Source organism: Ctenopharyngodon idella, chromosome 9 (assembly GCF_019924925.1).
Source record: "Ctenopharyngodon idella isolate HZGC_01 chromosome 9, HZGC01, whole genome shotgun sequence".
Classification (NCBI taxonomy): domain Eukaryota; kingdom Metazoa; phylum Chordata; class Actinopteri; order Cypriniformes; family Xenocyprididae; genus Ctenopharyngodon; species Ctenopharyngodon idella.
In genome coordinates this window covers 7,610,768-7,628,048 of record NC_067228.1, presented here as the reverse complement: position 1 = coordinate 7,628,048, position 17,281 = coordinate 7,610,768, and the positions used below count along the sequence as shown (strand labels likewise).

Here is a 17,281-nt window from a genome sequence, read left to right as displayed (position 1 = left end):
TGTATCAAAGGTAAAAATAATAATCAAACAAATGTGCTACAATGATGATGCGGTAAATGTAATTTTATTTTACCTGTAATCTTTGTTCCTTCTTTAGTCTCAAGTGGCACTCCTATACCGTACTCATTTTCACCGGTAACTCTGAAATAATAAACACCCCCTTCTTGAAGGTCATTCACTTTATAAGTCAACCTAGGACAACTGTCTGTAATCCTGGTCCAGCCCATTTTAGTTGCCTCGCGGAGATCAACAAGGTAGTTCTTGACTGGAGCACCACCCTCATTCTCAGGAGTATCCCATGAAATAGTTGCAGAGCTCTTGGTGACTTCCTTTACTTCAATGCGGGCTGGTGGGCCTGGAGAATCAAGGACCTTTACACTCAATGTCAGTGTAGCAGTTCCAGCAACATTTTGGAGGGTTACAGTGTATTTCCCTGAGTCATCTCTTGTTGCTTGCTCAATTGTGATAGATGTGTAGTTATCAGTTGTATCAATAGCTGCCCTTACCCTCAGATCAACATCTGGTTTGTTCCACATTACATGTGGGACAGGCTTTCCCTTGAATGGGACTCTAAGGGTAAATGAGCTGCCATCTTTGACAATCAGTGTCTTCCTCATTTCATTACTGATTAGGAAAACTGGCTCATCTTCTCTGTCCTTTGCTATCTGTGGATCAGTTTCAGGGCTTGGCTCACTTGGACCAATCTTGTTAATTGATCTGACTACAAAGATATACTCTTCTCCAGATGTGAGTCCCACCACTGTGAACTCTGTGCTCTTAGTGTTACTAACACCAACTGTCCAGTCCTCATCATTGGTTGTCCTGTATTCCACCATGTATCCTGTAACTGGAGAGCCACCATCAAATAATGGCTTGTTCCAAGACAGTGTTATTGATGTTTTAGTAGAATCAACAATTTTAGGTTTAGCTGGAGGTGATGGTAGGAACAAAGGATCCTCTGCCTTTGTCAATGGACAAGGTACACTTGGTGCACTCAAACCAGCAGCATTCTCAGCAAATACTCTGTATTCATACTCACACCCTTCACGAAGATTGGAAGCTTTTACTCTTAAGTCATAAACAGGCTTTTTGTTGACACGTACCCAACGAAGACCAGATTTCTCTCGTTTCTCAATTACATAGCCAGAAATGCTACTGCCTCCATCAGAGACAGGTCTTTCCCAGCAAATTGTCATTGCTTCACTTGTAACACTGGTGACTTCAACATCTGTTGGTGCAGCAGGGACTTTAAATGGATCCATTGCCTTAACAGGATCACTCTCTAGAGCTTCACCTGTTCCATATTTATTAACTCCCCGAACTCTAAATATATACTCATTACCTCTGAGCAGTTTTGTTACTTTACATGTTGTAGCCCTCATGTCTGCATAGACCAGAGTCCAGGCAAGCCGGCTTGTTTCACGTTTCTCAACTATGTAGTGCTGAACTTCAGCACCTCCATTTTCTTGAGGTGGTCCCCAGGCCAATGTACATTTCTCTGCAGTCAAACCAGTTACTTCCAATGGTCCAGATGATGGGCCAGGCCTGTCCAGCACCTTACAGTTTACGGCTAAAGATCTGGTGCCTGCAACATTTTGCAATGTTAGAACATACTGTCCTGAGTCTCGTCTAATAGCATCTCTCACAATTAGTGTTGTACTAGTTAGTGTTGATGAAATCTCAAATCTGGCCTTGGCTTCAATTTCTTTTCCATCCTTTGCCCATGAAATCACAGGAATTGGACGTCCTGATATTTCAGCATCAATTCTCAGTATGTCTCCAGCTTTCACTACAACCAGTTGTCTTAGCTTGTCCTCAATTGTGATGCGTGGTGGATCAACATCATCCTTTACAGTTACAGGTCCTGTACCCTCTGATGGTTCACTGAGTAAGCCAGCTGCATTCTTAGCAATTACACGGAAATCATATCTTTGATCTTCAATTAGACCAGTGACGTCAAAGAATGTTTCTTGAAGATTGGCGAAATTACACTTTAACCACCGACCATCTGGAAGTTCACTGCGTTCAACAATGTAACCGGTCACCTTAGCGCCACCATCAAACTCAGGTTTTGCCCAGGAGAGAGAAACAGATGTTCTTGTGATGTTCATAACTATTGGCTGACCTGGAGGCGCACATGGATCTCGGGCAGAAACAGGATCACATGCCTTTGTGCAAGGTCCAATGCCAGCTATATTTTGAGCATATACTCTATACTGATATAAGAGGCCTTCTTCCAAACCAGTTACTTTAAACTGAGTTTCTGTAATAAGTCCTCTGTTCATCTTTGTCCAGAGAATGCTGCTCTGATCTTTGCATTCCAAGTGATATCCAATGACTGGACTTCCACCATCACTTGGTGGTCTGTTCCAGGTAACTAGCATTCCTGATTTAGTGGCATGAGAAACTTGAAGATTGGTTGGAGGGCCTGGAGGTGTGAAAGGGTACTGTGCAACAACTGGGGCAGAGTCAACTGCATGGCTTTTACCATAACGGTTCTCTGCAGCAACACGGAACTGATATTCTGTTCCTTGTGTCAAACGAGTTACTTTGATTGATGTTCTTGCAACTGTTGCTGAAACAATTTGCCATGCTGTAGTGGTCGTATCTCTCTTCTCAACTACATAATTATTAATTTGACAGCCACCATCATAAATTGGAGGGTCCCATGATAGTGAAATAAAATCAGCACTTAATTCCTCGACCTTGATTGCACCTGGTGGACCCGGTTTATCAAGAACAATGACAGATATTTCTGCTGATTTAACACCAATTGAATTGGCTAAAGTAATTTCATATTTTCCAGCATCCTCTCTTGTTGCATCCTTGATGACAATCTTGGATGCTGTCTTTGATGTCAGAACATTAACTCTGGTTGTTTGCTTCAATGAGTGACCATCCTTTTTCCATGTAACCTCTGGAGAAGGTCTGCCTCTGAATGGAACATCTATTTTGAGATCATCTCCAGCTTTTACACTGTAGGTATTAAACAGCAAATCAATAATGGGTTCAATAGTAATATCTCTTGCCACAACAGGTGCTCCCAGTGGTTTAGGATCGCTCTTTCCTTTGTCATTAAGTGCTGTAATTCTGAAGCTGTATTCCTCTCCCGTTGTAAGTCCTTCAATTGTGGCTTCCAGTGCCTTTACTGTAGCACATACTGTCCATTTATCTGATCCCTTAGTCATCATTTCCACCGTGTAGCCTGTGATTTTGCTGCCACCATCATGATCTGGCTTTTCCCATGCTAGAGTAACAGTGTGGCGAGTTACATCAACAACTGTAATTTTACCAGGTGGTAAGGGTGCTTGAGAAACTTTGATAGCCTCTGTGGTCTCTGCAGGCAAACCAACACCAAGTTCATTCACAGCCAATACACGGAAGTGGTAAAGACCTCCTTCTTGGAGATCATCAACCTTGAATGAATTTCTGACACAGTTGTTTGTCACAGTTGTGAATGCCAGCCTTTTTGATTCACGCTTCTCAACAATGTAATGGGTGATCTTGGCTCCACCATCAATTTGTGGAGGCTCCCACTGTAGCTGAACAGAGTCTCTCTTTACATCCCTAATTTCAAAGTTCACTGGAGCACTTGGAGAGTCAAGGACTTTGGCATTAATAAATGCAGATTTTGTGCCTCTGATGTTTTCAAGGGTCACAACATATTTTCCTGTGTCAAATCGATTAACATTGTCAATAACAAGCACAGTGTAAGAGCCTGTAACTTCGATTTGAGCACGCTCTGGTAAGGTACCATCTGCCTTTGTCCACTTAACCTCTGGCTCGGGCCTTCCTCTTATGGTGACATTTAAGCGTAGTGTTGCACTGGCACGCACAGTCACACATTTCCTAAGATCTGCATCAAGTTCTATCTCAGGAGCTTCAAGTTTTTCAGCAGCAATTACAGATCCTGGAACATCAACTTGTTCTCCAGCCCCCTCAATATTAATTGCACAAATACGGAAGTTGTATTCTGCATTTTCCTTTAATTTTTTGACTGTGAAGTGAGTTGTTTGCACACCGGTTGGAGGAGTGCACACAGTCCATTCATCTTCACTAACTTCCTTTGCTTCAACAATGTATCCTGAGACCGCTGCGCCACCATCATAAATTGGTCTACTCCATGCCAAGGAAACAGTTGTGCTTGAGTGGTCTGTCACTTTAGGATTATTAGGAGGACCAGGAGGATAAGTTGCATCACAAGCTTTGTAATATTCAGATGGTTCACTTGGTGTGCCCACACCAGCAGCATTTTCAGCAGATACTCTGAATTCATAGAAGTGTCCCTCTGTAAGCCCAGTGGCTCTGAATCTCAAGTCATTGAGTCTTTTCTTGTTACACTTTGTCCATCGGATACCCTCTTTATCACGTTTCTCAAGAACATAACCATCAATTTGTGACCCACCATCATCCTCTGGCCGTTCCCATGTGAGGACTATTGAGTCTCTGGTGATTGCACTTGCTTCTGGAGTTGAAGGTGGTCCAGGTTTGTTGAAAGGATTTTTTGCAAGGACAGGTTCAGATTCAAGTGGTTCACCAATACCATACTTGTTCACTGCCATGATTCTGAATATATACTCATTTCCAGGTAAGAGTTTAGTGACTTTGTAACTGATCGCTTGAATTTTTGGTTCCACTACTGTCCAAGACAGTCTGCTAGTTTCTCTTTTTTCAATGATGTAATGAGAAATACCAGCTCCACCATCATGTGATGGGTGGCTCCAATGCAAGTAGCATTTTTCTGCTGTGACACCAGTTACTTTCAGAGGGCCATCAGGCGGACCAGGTCTATCAAGAACCTTTACAATAATGGGTACCTGTTTTGTTCCACCAACATTACTGAGACTTAAGAGGAAATGACCACCATCTACTCTGATGCAGTCCTTAACAGTCAAAACTGTTCGTGTGATGGTGGATTTAATCTCCATTCTAGGTGTAGCACTGTCAATTTCCTTTCCATCTTTAAGCCACATAATATCAGGAAGAGGTTTGCCAGCAATATCAGCCTCAATAGTAAAGGATTCCCCAGCCTTTACAATAGTAACATCTTTAAATTTTGAATCCATGGAGACAGATGGAGCTTCAATCTCATCCTGAGCAGTAATTGGTCCAGTGCTTTCAGAGGGTACACTTAAAATACCAGCTGCATTTCTGGCAATTACTCTAAATTCATATCTTTGTTCTTCTTCTAATCCAGTTATTGTAAATTGTCTGTCTATGATATTTGTGAAACTGGCCTTCATCCAGCGACCTTCAGGCAGCTTCTTTCTTTCAATAATGTATCCTGTAATTGCACTGCCACCATCATACTGTGGTTTAGACCACTGAAGAGTTATTAGATTTCTTGTGATAACAATGGCTTCAGGAGTTCCAGGGGGATCACATGGATCACGTGCAACAACACTTTCTGAGACTTTGCTTGATGGACTGATTCCTGCAATATTCTCAGCATACACTCTATATTCATACTCAATTCCTTCCTCCAGACCATTTGTTCTGAAGCGAGTGTCAGTGATAAGAAGCTTGTTAAGTTTAGTCCATAAGATGCTGTTCTTTTCTTTACGTTCCAGGTGATACCCAATAACAGGGCTGCCTCCATTATTGCTGGGGGGTTTCCATTCAATTGTCATGTGGTCTTTTGTCACTGATGAAACAAATGGTGCACCAGGAGCTGCAGGCTCAGTGAAAGGATAACTGACCACAACTAGTGCTGAATCTAATGATGTGCTTTTTCCATATCTGTTCTCAGCAAACACTCTAAACTGATATTCAGAACCAGTCTTCAGCTTTGAGATTTTGATTGTGGTACGAGCAATGGTTGCTGAAACAATCTGCCAGTTAGTAGTGGTTGTATCACGTTTTTCCACTATGTAGTTGTTTATCTGACAACCTCCTGTGTATACTGGTGGCTCCCAGGAAATGGTAACATAGGTGGCACTTACTTCATCAATTTTGACTGGTCCGACTGGTGGGCCTGGTTTGTCAAGAATGATTATGCCAACTTCCTCTGTGACCGTACCTATATTATTTGTGGCTGTGACTGTGTACTTCCCAGAGTCCTCTCTATTTGATTCTTTAATTTTAAGAACTGTTGACGTTGTCGTGCTTGAGACATTTAATCTGGTTGTCTCTTTCAGTGCTTGTCCATCTTTCATCCATGCAATCTTTGGAGTTGGACGACCTTTAAATGGTATTTCCACTTTGAGATCTTCACCAGCTTGAACACTGTATGTGTTAAAAACTATTTTGAAGCTTGGTTCAATAGTTACATCCTTGGCAGTGACAGGAGCAGCTAATGGCCTTGGGTCACTTTTTCCTTTCTCATTGTAAGCTAAAACTCTGAAGAGGTACTCTTGTCCTGAACTAAGTCCGGTCACTGTACCCTCACATGTTTTGGTGACTGCAGCAACTGTCCATTCCTCTGATCCTTTTGACTGCATTTCAATATAATAACCCAAGATTCTACTACCGCCATCGTGATCTGGTTTATCCCAGGAAAGTGATGCTGTGGTTTTTGTCACATCAGTCAAAGTTACCTTGCCAACAGATAGAGGAGGATCCGCTGTCTTCACAGATCCTTCTGTTTCTATAGGCAGACCGATTCCAAATTCATTTTCTGCCATGACTCTGAAATAATAAATACCACCCTCTGTCAGATCACCTACTCGGTAGCTGGTCTTGGAGCACTTAGTAGTAATGTTTGTAAATCCTTGTCTATTTGATTCCCTCTTGTCAATGATGTAATTTTTTATCTTTGAACCACCATCAATAAGTGGTGGTTCCCAAACTAGGGTGGCATAATTTCTTGTTATATCTTTCACAACAAGGCTCTGTGGAGCACCTGGTGTATCGAGTATTTTTACTGACACAAATGCCGATTTAGTGCCAGCACTACTTTCCAAAGTTAGAATATATTTCCCAGCATCATTTCTGTCACATATATCAATTGATAGCTGAGTGTAATCTGGTCCCTTTTCTATTTGGGCTTTATCTGGTAAATCTCCCTCATCCTTGGTCCAGTTTATCTCAGGAATGGGGCGTCCTTTGAATGGTATGTTGATTCTCATAGATCCTCCAGCATGCACAACAATACCTTTTCTCAACTCAGAGTCAAGCTCAATTTCAGGGGCATCCATTTTATCCACTGGTTTGACAGTTCCTTGGATGGCCACTGGCTCACCAACACCCAGTTTATTTAGGGCACATATTTGAACTTTGTATTCTTGGTGTTCAGTGAGTTTAGTAATTGTAAATTTAGTATCATTTAATCCAGAGGGTGGAGTACATGTGGTCCATTCTAATTCATCAGCTTTACATATCTCAACAACATAGCCCTGGATGTCTAAGCCACCATCATATATTGGTCTACTCCATGCAATTGTGACTGAATTCTTTGTAGTGTCAACAAGGTGTGCATTAGTTGGTGGGCCAGGCTTAAATGTGGGATCACAGGCTTTATAATAAACAGTTGGTGGACTTGGTTGTCCAACTCCAGCAGCATTTTCTGCAGATAACCTGAATTCATATTCATGATCCTCTGTCAAGCCTGTGACTCTGAAGCGTAAGTCTGTGACCCTACGTTTGTTACATTTTGTCCAACGGACTCCAGCTCTGTCTCTCTTCTCTACGATGTAACCAACAATCTCACTTCCACCATCAGTCTCAGGACGAGTCCAGCATACAGTCATAGAGTCCCGTGATATATTTGTTATTTCTAGGTCTTTAGGTGGCCCAGGTAGAACAAAAGGATTTCTCATAATCACTGGTGCAGATTCAAGTGGTTCACCATCTCCATACTTGTTGACAGCCATTACACGGAATATGTATTCATTTCCTTTTAGAAGCTTGGTAACTTTAAACATTGTTGCTCCACAATCACTTGAAACTACAGTCCAAGCAAGACGACTTGTTTCTCTCTTCTGTATGATATAATGAGAAATGCTACTGCCACCATCATGTCTTGGAGGCAGCCATGACAATGAACACTTCTCACATGTTACACCAGAAATGGTCAAGGGCCCTTCAGGGGGTCCAGGTCTATCGAGCACTCTTACATTGAAGGAAACAGACTTTGTTCCAGCCACATTAGTAAGGTGCAATGTGTACTGTCCTCCATCAATTCGAATGGCATCTTTGACAACAAGAATTGCTTTGAAGTCAGTGTTCTTGATCTCAGCTCTTGCAGAATTTTCTACTTCCACATCGGCCTTAAACCACTGCATTGTTGGAATTGGCTTTCCTAGTACAGATGCTTCCAGAGTAAATGTGTCTCCAGCATTCACGGTCAAAATCTGGCTATACTCTGAGGCAACCTCATAGGTTGGTGGTTCAACTTCATCCTTAGCTGTAATTGAGCCAGTGCTCTCAGAGGGCCTACTGACCGATCCAGCTCCATTTCTGGCAATAACTCTGAAATCATATTTGCAGTCTTCTGTCAGGCCTGTAATTGTAAATTCAGTTTCAAGAATGTTTGCAAAGCTAGCTTTCATCCAACGGCCCTCTGGCAGGTCCCGTTTCTCCACAACATATCCAGTGACAAGGCTGCCTCCATCATATTCTGGTGGTGTCCATCTAAGTTTCACTGAGTGCCTTGTCACAATCACTGGCACAGGGGTGCCTGGTGGGTCACATGGGTCACGTGCCACACAACCCTCAGAGATTTTGCTGCACGTTCCAATTCCAACTATGTTTTCAGCATAAACTCTGAACTCATATTCAATGCCCTCTTCCAATGCAGATGTTTTAAATCTGGTGTCTTGAATGAGTATTTTATTGATCTTTGTCCAAAGAATACTATTTTTCTCTTTTCTCTCAAGATGATATCCTAGAATAGAACTTCCACCATCTGAGACTGGTTTGTGCCATTCGACTACCATAGACTCTTTTGTGAATGCAGACACAAATGGAGTTCCTGGAGGCCCAGGCTCTTTGAATGGATACTGGGCAAGAACTGGATCTGAGTCAATGCCATAGCTTTTACCATATCTATTCTCAGCAAAGATCCTAAACTGGTATTCAGCTCCAGTTTTTAAATTACCAACTTTAAGTGTGGTCCTTGCTACTGTGGCAGAAACAACTACCCAGTTTGTGGTGGTGGTGTCTCTCTTTTGGACAATATAATTTGAAATCTGGCAGCCTCCAGTGTATGTTGGTGGGTCCCAAGACAGTGTAATGCTCTCTGCACTCACTTCATCAATCCTGACTGGGCCTGTTGGTGGGCCAGGTTTTTCAAGTATGATTATTTCAACAGTGGCTTCCTTTTGTCCAAGTACATTAGCCACAGCAATGTTATACATACCACCATCTTCTCTTGTTGCATCTTTGATCGTAAGAGTGGTATGATGTGCAGTGTCAGCAACATTTACTCTTGTGGTCTGTTTCAGAGCTGAACCATCTTTGGTCCATGTAATTGTTGGTTTTGGATGACCGGCAATTCGTGCTTCAATTCTCAAATCCTGCCCGACCTGTACATTGTAGGTACTAAGTTTAGTTCTCACTGAGGGCTCAATAGCGAGGTCCTTTGCAACAACAGGATTTGCCAGGAGTCTGGGATCACTCTTTCCTTTGTCATTAACAGCAATGACTCTAAAATGGTACTCCCCACCTTGGGCTAAATTAGTTACAACAGTGTCAAGGGATTTTACTTGAGCACAAAGAGACCATTTATCTTGATCTTTTACTTGCATTTCAACTTCATAATGAATAATTCTGCTGCCTCCATCATGCTCTGGTTTTTCCCATTTGAGAGAAACACTTTTCCGTGTTACATCCACAACAGAAACTTTACCAGGGGGTTGTGGCACTTCTGAGATTTTCAGTGGTTCTAGAGTCTCTGCAGGCAATCCAATTCCATGTTCGTTTTCAGCAAGAACTCTGAAGAAATAGTTGCTTCCCTCTTGGAGTGGTTCAATTTTCCATGTCATCTTGTTGCAGGAAGCAACAGCTGAGTATACCTTTCTTGTAGTCTCTCGTTTTTCAACAATGTAGTTTTTTATTTTAGCTCCACCATCCAACAAAGGTGGCTCCCAGGTAAGAGTGACTGAATTCTTTGTTATTTCCTTCACACGGAAGTTTGCTGGTGCATCAGGAGTATCTAATACTCTGACACTAATAAATGCAGTTTTTGTTCCACTGGCATTTTCCAGAGTTAAAGTGTATTTTCCACTGTCAAATCTATTAACATTTTCAATTACGAGTGAAGTGAAACTGCTTGTAATATCAATCTGAGCTGCCTCATTGATTTCACCTTCAGCCTTTCCCCACTTTATTTCAGGAGTTGGTCGTCCACGAATAGGAACAAACAATCTGAGAGAGCCTCCAGCCCTGACAGTGATCATCTTTCTCAGGTCAGCATCAAGATCAATATCTGGTGCTTCAAGTTTATCCTCTATGATAATGGATCCAGGGATATCAGCAGTTTCTCCCACACCAACCTTATTTATGGCACAGATTCTGAATTTGTACTCATGCTTTTCAAGCAGTTTTTTCACCTCAAATCTTGTCTCTATTATTCCAGAGGGTGGTGTACACATCATCCATTCATCTGTAGTGACTTCACAGGCCTCAACAATGTAACTTTGAATCTCACAACCACCATCATAAATTGGCTTGCCCCAGTGCAGGAAAACAGATGCTCTTGAGACATCAATTACCTTAGGGTTGTTTGGTGGACCAGGTCTGAAAACTGGATCCACTGCCTTGAAGTACACAGTGGGTGGACTTGGTTTACCAACCCCAGCTGCGTTCTCAGCAGACACACGGAATTCATAACTTCGGTTTTCAAGAAGACCTGTTACTCTAAAGCGTAGTTCACTCACTACACGTTTGTTGCATCTTGTCCACCTGACGCCTTCTTTGTCTCTCTTTTCAACTATATATCCTGTAATTGCGTTACCACCATCATTAGTGGGTCTTTCCCATGTGATAACCATGGAATCCTTTGTTATATTTGACACTTCAACATTACTTGGTGAATCAGGTGGGACAAACGGATTTGCTGCAATCACTGGATCAGATTCCAAAGGCTCACCAATACCATACTTATTTACAGGTATCACTCTGAAAATATACTCATTTCCAGGAAGGAGTTTTGTTATTTTAAGATTGAGGGTTTGTACCTTAGATTCCACAACAGTCCAAACTAATCGGCTGGTCTCTCGTCTTTCCACAATGTAATGAGACACCTCTGCACCTCCATCATGCAATGGAGTTTTCCAGGCAATGCAGCACTTTTCACTGGTAACCCCATAGATTGAAATTGGGCCATCTGGAGGCCCAGGTCTGTCCAGAACCTTGACATTGACACTTACGGATTTCTCTCCACCAACATTTTTCAGTAGCAAGGTATACTGGCCTCCATCAACACGGATAGCCTCCTTCACACTAAGAGTAGTTGTGAAGTCAGTATTCTTGATCTCAAGTCTTGCAGTATTTGTAAGCTCTTCACTAGCTTTTATCCAATGAACTGAAGGAATAGGTTTGCCAAGTATCCCTGCATCTACTTTAAATGATTCACCAGCATTAACAACAATAGTTTGAGAATATTTGGCATCCAAGTCAATTTTGGGTGGATCAACTTCATCCTTTGCTGTGATTGCACCAGTGCTGTCTGATGGAGCACTAGACACACCTGCAGCATTTCTTGCAATGACACGGAACTCATATTGCTGCTCCTCTACTAAGCCACTGATGACATATTCTGTCTCAATGATATTAGCAAAAGAGGCTTTCATCCAGCGGCCATTAGGCAATTCTTTCTTCTCAATGACATATCCAGTGATCTTGCAGCCACCATCAAATTGTGGTGGTGTCCACCTGAGTGTTACAGAGCTTCTTGTGACAATCACTGCTTCAGGTTTGCCTGGAGGATCACATGGATCTCTAGCCACCTGGATTTCTGATACTTTGCTTGCTTTGCTTAGCCCAACTATATTTTCAGCATAAACTCTAAATTCATATTCAATGCCTTCTTCAAGGCCACCTATCTTGAATCTTGTGTCTGGAATGATCGTTTTGTTTTGTTTCACCCACAGCAAGCTGTTTCTTTCCTTACTCTCTATATGATATCCCAAAATCTTGCTTCCACCATCACTACTGGGTTTGTTCCACACAATAACCATGCTTTCTTTGGTAGCAGACTGAACAGTAGGAGTTCCAGGTGGATTTGGAATCTCAAAGGGATACTGTGCAACAACAGGTGCAGACAGAAGAAGTGAACTCTTTCCATATCTATTTTCAGCAGCAATTCTGAATTGATATTCACAGCCAGTCTTTAATCTTGCAGCTTTAGTTGTTGTTCTTGCAACTGTTGCAGAAACAATCTGCCAGTTTGTGGTGGATGTGTCTCGCTTTTCAACAATGTAGTTATTAATGCTACAGCCTCCTTCATATTCTGGAGGCTGCCATGATAATGTAACACTGTCTGCAGTTACCTCATCAATTTTGATTGGGCCAGTTGGTGGTCCAGGTTTATCAAGTACAATAACACTGATGTCTGCTGTAGCTTCACCAGCTGAGTTTGTCAGTTTAATAGTATATTTGCCCACATCATCCCGTGTTGCCTCTTTTATCACAAGGTAAAGGTGTTTCTCTCCTACTTCAGCATTTACTCTTGTTGTTTCTTTCAAAGCAATACCATCTTTTTGCCAGGTAACTGCTGCCTTGGGCTGAGCAACATATGGCACATCAATTTTCAGATCATCACCTGCCAGAACACTGTATGTGCTGAATACAAGTTTGAAGGCAGGAGCAATAACAACATCCATAGCAACCACAGGGACATTAAGTGGACGTGGATCACTGGTTCCCTTTTCATTGGTTGCTGAAATACGGAAGGAGTATTCTTCACCTTGTGTTAAGCCAACAACAACTGCCTCTGTTACTTTAACAGTCATTACTTGGGTCCATTTTTCACTGTTTTTCCATTGCATTTCAACAGTATAACCAGTAATTCTGCTTCCTCCATCATGGTCCGGCTTCTCCCAAGAAAGTGTTACACTGTTGCCAGTTACTTGTTTTAGAGTCACTTTTCCAGGAGGAAGAGGCCTCTCAGAGATTTTTATAGCTTCTGTGGTCTCTACTGGAAGACCAACACCATACTCATTTTCAGCCAAAATTCTGAAGAAGTACAAGCTTCCTTCTTGTAAGTCTCCAATTCTCCAACTTGTTTTGGGACAAGAGGCATTAACAATGGAATATGCTTTTCTTGTAGATTCACGTTTTTCAACAATATAATGCCTGATTCTTGATCCACCATCAATGACTGGAGGATCCCAGATGAGTGAAGCAGAATCTTTTGTTATTTCTTTGATTGTAAGGTTTTGTGGTGCACCAGGAGTGTCAAGAACTCGGACATTAACAAATGCTGTTTTAGCTCCTGAACTGTTTTCCACTGTTAGCATGTACTTTCCACCATCAAATCTGTTTACATTCTCAATAAGCAGTGTGGTGAAGGATGATGTAATATCAATGGATGCTCTATCAAGGGGTTCACCATTCTCTCTTGACCATCTAACTTCTGGAGCAGGTCTTCCTTTAATTGGCACAAATAATCTTAAGGTACTGCATGCTCTGATGTTCACTACTTTGCGGAGGTCTGAGTCAAGCTCAATTTCAGGTGGAAGGAATCTGTCTTCTGCTTTAGGTGAACCAGGCACAGTAGCTGGTTCTCCAACACCTTCACAGTTAAGAGCTAAAATGTTGATCTTATATTCTTGGTTTTCAATAAGGTTGGTTATGGTGAATGATGTTGCTGTTAGACCTGCCTTTGGAGTGACAATTGTCCATTCATCTTCCTCTGGCAGGCATGTTTCAACAATATAACCTGTGATATCCGAGCCACCATCATAAACTGGTTTATTCCAAGCAAGAGTAATGGACGACTTAGTTGTATCCAAAACCCTAGGATTTCCAGGGGGTCCGGGTTGAAATATTGTGTCACATGCTTTGTAAAATGGACTTGAAGGGCTTGGTGCACTTAAGCCAGCAGCATTTTCAGCTAGGATTCTGTATTCATACTCATGTCCAGGTGTTAGTCCTGACACTTTGAAGCGCAGATCAGTAACAGTCCTTTTATTGCATTTCACCCAACGAAGACCAGTTTTATCTCTCCTCTCAATGATATAGGTATTTATACTACTTCCGCCATTATGTTCGGGATGTCCCCAACAAACCACCATTGAATCTTTTGTGATAGCAGTTACTTCTGGTGCTTGTGGAGGATCAGAAGGCACATATGGGTTAGTGGCAACAGCAGGATCAGATTCAAGAGGTTCTCCAACTCCATACTTGTTAACAGCCATGACTCTGAAGATATATTCATTTCCTTTCAGCAATTTGGTAACCTTATAGCGGTTAACTTGTAAATCTGTGGCTACATTTGTCCATGTAAGTCTACTTGTTTCACGTCTTTGAATGATGTAATATTCAATCTTTCCTCCTCCATCATGAAGTGGTGGCAGCCATGTCAGAATACATTTCTCTGTTGTCATGTCTGTGACATGCAGTGGTCCCTCGGGTGGGCCAGGTCTGTCAAGAACTTTAACGTTGAAGACAAATTTGGCAAATCCTCCTGGATTGCTAGCAGTTAGAGTGTATGCACCACCATCTCTACGTAAAGAATCTTTGTTAATCAAGCAAGTATAGAAATCTGATGTTTTGATCTCTAGTTTTCCGGTGTCTTCAAGCTCCTTGCCATCTTTAGTCCAAACCAAGACTGGAAGTGGGCGACCTGTAACATTTGCATCTAGCTTGAAGACATCACCTGCTTTCACTACCACAACACTACTGAAACTTGCATCAGCATCAATCTTCGGCTCTTCAATGTCATCTCTGCAGACAATGACCTCTGAAGGTTTAGATGGTTTACTAACAGCTCCAGCTGAGTTCCTTGCTAATACACGGAATTCATAAGAAGCATCTTCTGTGAGACCACTCACAGTAAAATTTGTTTCATGAATGTTGCTGAAGTTGGCTTTGAGCCAACGACCATTAGGAAGTTCTTTTTTCTCGACTATATAGCCAGTTATTGAGAAACCACCATCACCCTCTGGCTTTGTCCACTGAAGAGTAACTTCATGTCTCGTTATGTTAAGTGCCACTGGTTGACTTGGGGGGTCTATGGGATCAAGTGCATATGTCGTCTCAGATGGCTTGCTGGCTTTGCTGAGACCAGCCAGATTTTCTGCAATAACACGGAATTCATATGCAATACCATCCATCAGACCTGGTGATTTAAACATATTTCCAACGACTAGAGCTTTGCTAATCCTCTGCCAGAGTATGCTGTTTTTCTCTTTCCTCTCAATGTGGTATCCTAAAATTGGGCTACCTCCATCTGAAGAGGGTTCATTCCAGCTGATTGTCATTGAATCCTTGGTGAAGGCAACTATTTGTGGAATTCCTGGCTGTCCTGGTACATCAAATGGATAAGCAGCCACCACCGGTTCTGATGTTATGTAGGGTCCAACACCATATCTGTTCTGAGCTTTAACACGAAATTGATATTCAATACCAGTTGTAAGGCGTGCAGCTTTGAATGTTGTGCGGATAACAGTTGCTGCCAGTTCCACCCAGGATGTGCCAGTGGTCTCACGCATCTCAACAATGTAGTTACTAATAGGAACTCCTCCATCATTTTCTGGAGCTTCCCATGATATTAGAACATAGTCACAAGAAACTTCATCCAATTTTATTGGTCCAGTTGGAGGTCCTGGAATATCATGTACTTGAACAGTAATGGTTTCAGTCAGAGTTCCTAAGATGTTCTTTCCAGTCATGGAATACTGTCCTCCATCTTTTCTCTTAATTTCATTAATGTTGAGAATAGTAGAAGTTGCAGTATTTTCAACGTTTATTCTCTGTGTTTGTTTAAGTTCCTGATCTTCTTTCTTCCATACAACAAGTGGCCTTGGACGACCCAGAACAGGGATCTCAACTTTAAGATTATCACCTGCTTTAGCTACCACTATTCTCTGATATATACCTCTGAGGTCAAATCCTGGAGCTGTGGTTTGCTCCTTAATTACAACTGGTCGACTTTCACGAGGTTCACTCCTGCCTGACATGTTTACAGCAAAGATGCGGAACACATATTCTGCATTTTCCAACAATTCTGTTGCAGTGTAGTCCAAAGCTTTTACTGTTGTCACATGGGTCCACTGATCAGAATCTTTCAGTTGAGCCTCTATCACATAGCCAGTAATTCGACTACCACCATCATATTTTGGTTTTGTCCATGCAAGAGTTGCTGTGTCTTTGGATACATCTGAAACAATCAGATTATCTGGTGCAGAAGGAGCCTGAGAAGCTCTTATTGGTTCAGGTGTCTCTGCTGGTTCACCAATACCCCTTTCATTCTCAGCTAAAACTCTGAAGTAATATTCAGCACCCTCTTCCAAGTCTGGAATCTTGTACGAGCATTTCTGCCAGTTTGCAGTGATGGTTGAGTAAGCCTTTCGTGTTGCCTCCCGCTTCTCAATAATATAATTTGTGATCTTTGAACCACCATCAATAATTGGAATCTCCCATTGTAAAGTAATGCTATGCTTTGTGATTTCCCTTGGTTTCAAATTCACTGGAGGTCCTGGGGTGTCCACAACACGAACATTGACAAATCCAGTCTTCTTTCCAGCAACATTTTCTAATGTTAGGACATATTTCCCAGCATCATATCTTGTACACTCAGGGATGACTACTAGAGTGTATGATTCAGTAGTGTCAATGTGAGCACGGCCTTTAAGAGGTACATCTTCTTTATGCCATGTTACTTCTGGAGCTGGCCGGCCCTTGATTGGCACAAATATGCGAATTGAAGCACCTGATTTCACAACAAGTGTTCTTCTCAGCTCTGCATCAAGTTCAAAGTCAGGAACCTCCTCTCGATCCACCAGTTCAACAACTTGCTCAACTTCAGAGGGTTCACCAATACCTTCTGAGTTCTGTGCTCTGACTCGGAAGTGATATCTTCCTCCTGATTGTAGATTTGAAACTACAAATTCTGTTATTCTCAAGGGAGTGGTTGTGTCTTGAACCCAGTCATCATCTCCTTCCTTTTTATGTTCAACAAAGTATCCTGTCACATCAAGACCACCATCATAGAAGGGTCTACCCCAGTTAAATGTTGCTGTTGTTTTGGTTGTGTCAGTAATTCGTGGGTTGGATGGAGGCCCTGGTGGATCTGAAAAAGAAATAAATGATGATGATAAATAATCAAAATTCTTTGGGACAAAAATTGACAAGAAAAACAAATCTGGAAATATGTAAAAAAAAAAAAACAACAACA

General features: G+C 41.9%; 1 protein-coding gene across 1 annotated transcript in view; it reads right to left on the bottom strand.

Moving 5' to 3' along the window:
• Positions 1–17,281, bottom strand: part of ttn.2 (titin, tandem duplicate 2) — a 160,835-nt gene that overhangs the window by 25,551 nt on the left and 118,003 nt on the right. Inside the window, exon 172 of the mRNA XM_051906830.1 lies at positions 74–17,176. Coding sequence (XP_051762790.1) covers positions 74–17,176 — 17,103 coding nt within the window. The remainder of the gene's footprint in view (positions 1–73; positions 17,177–17,281) is intronic.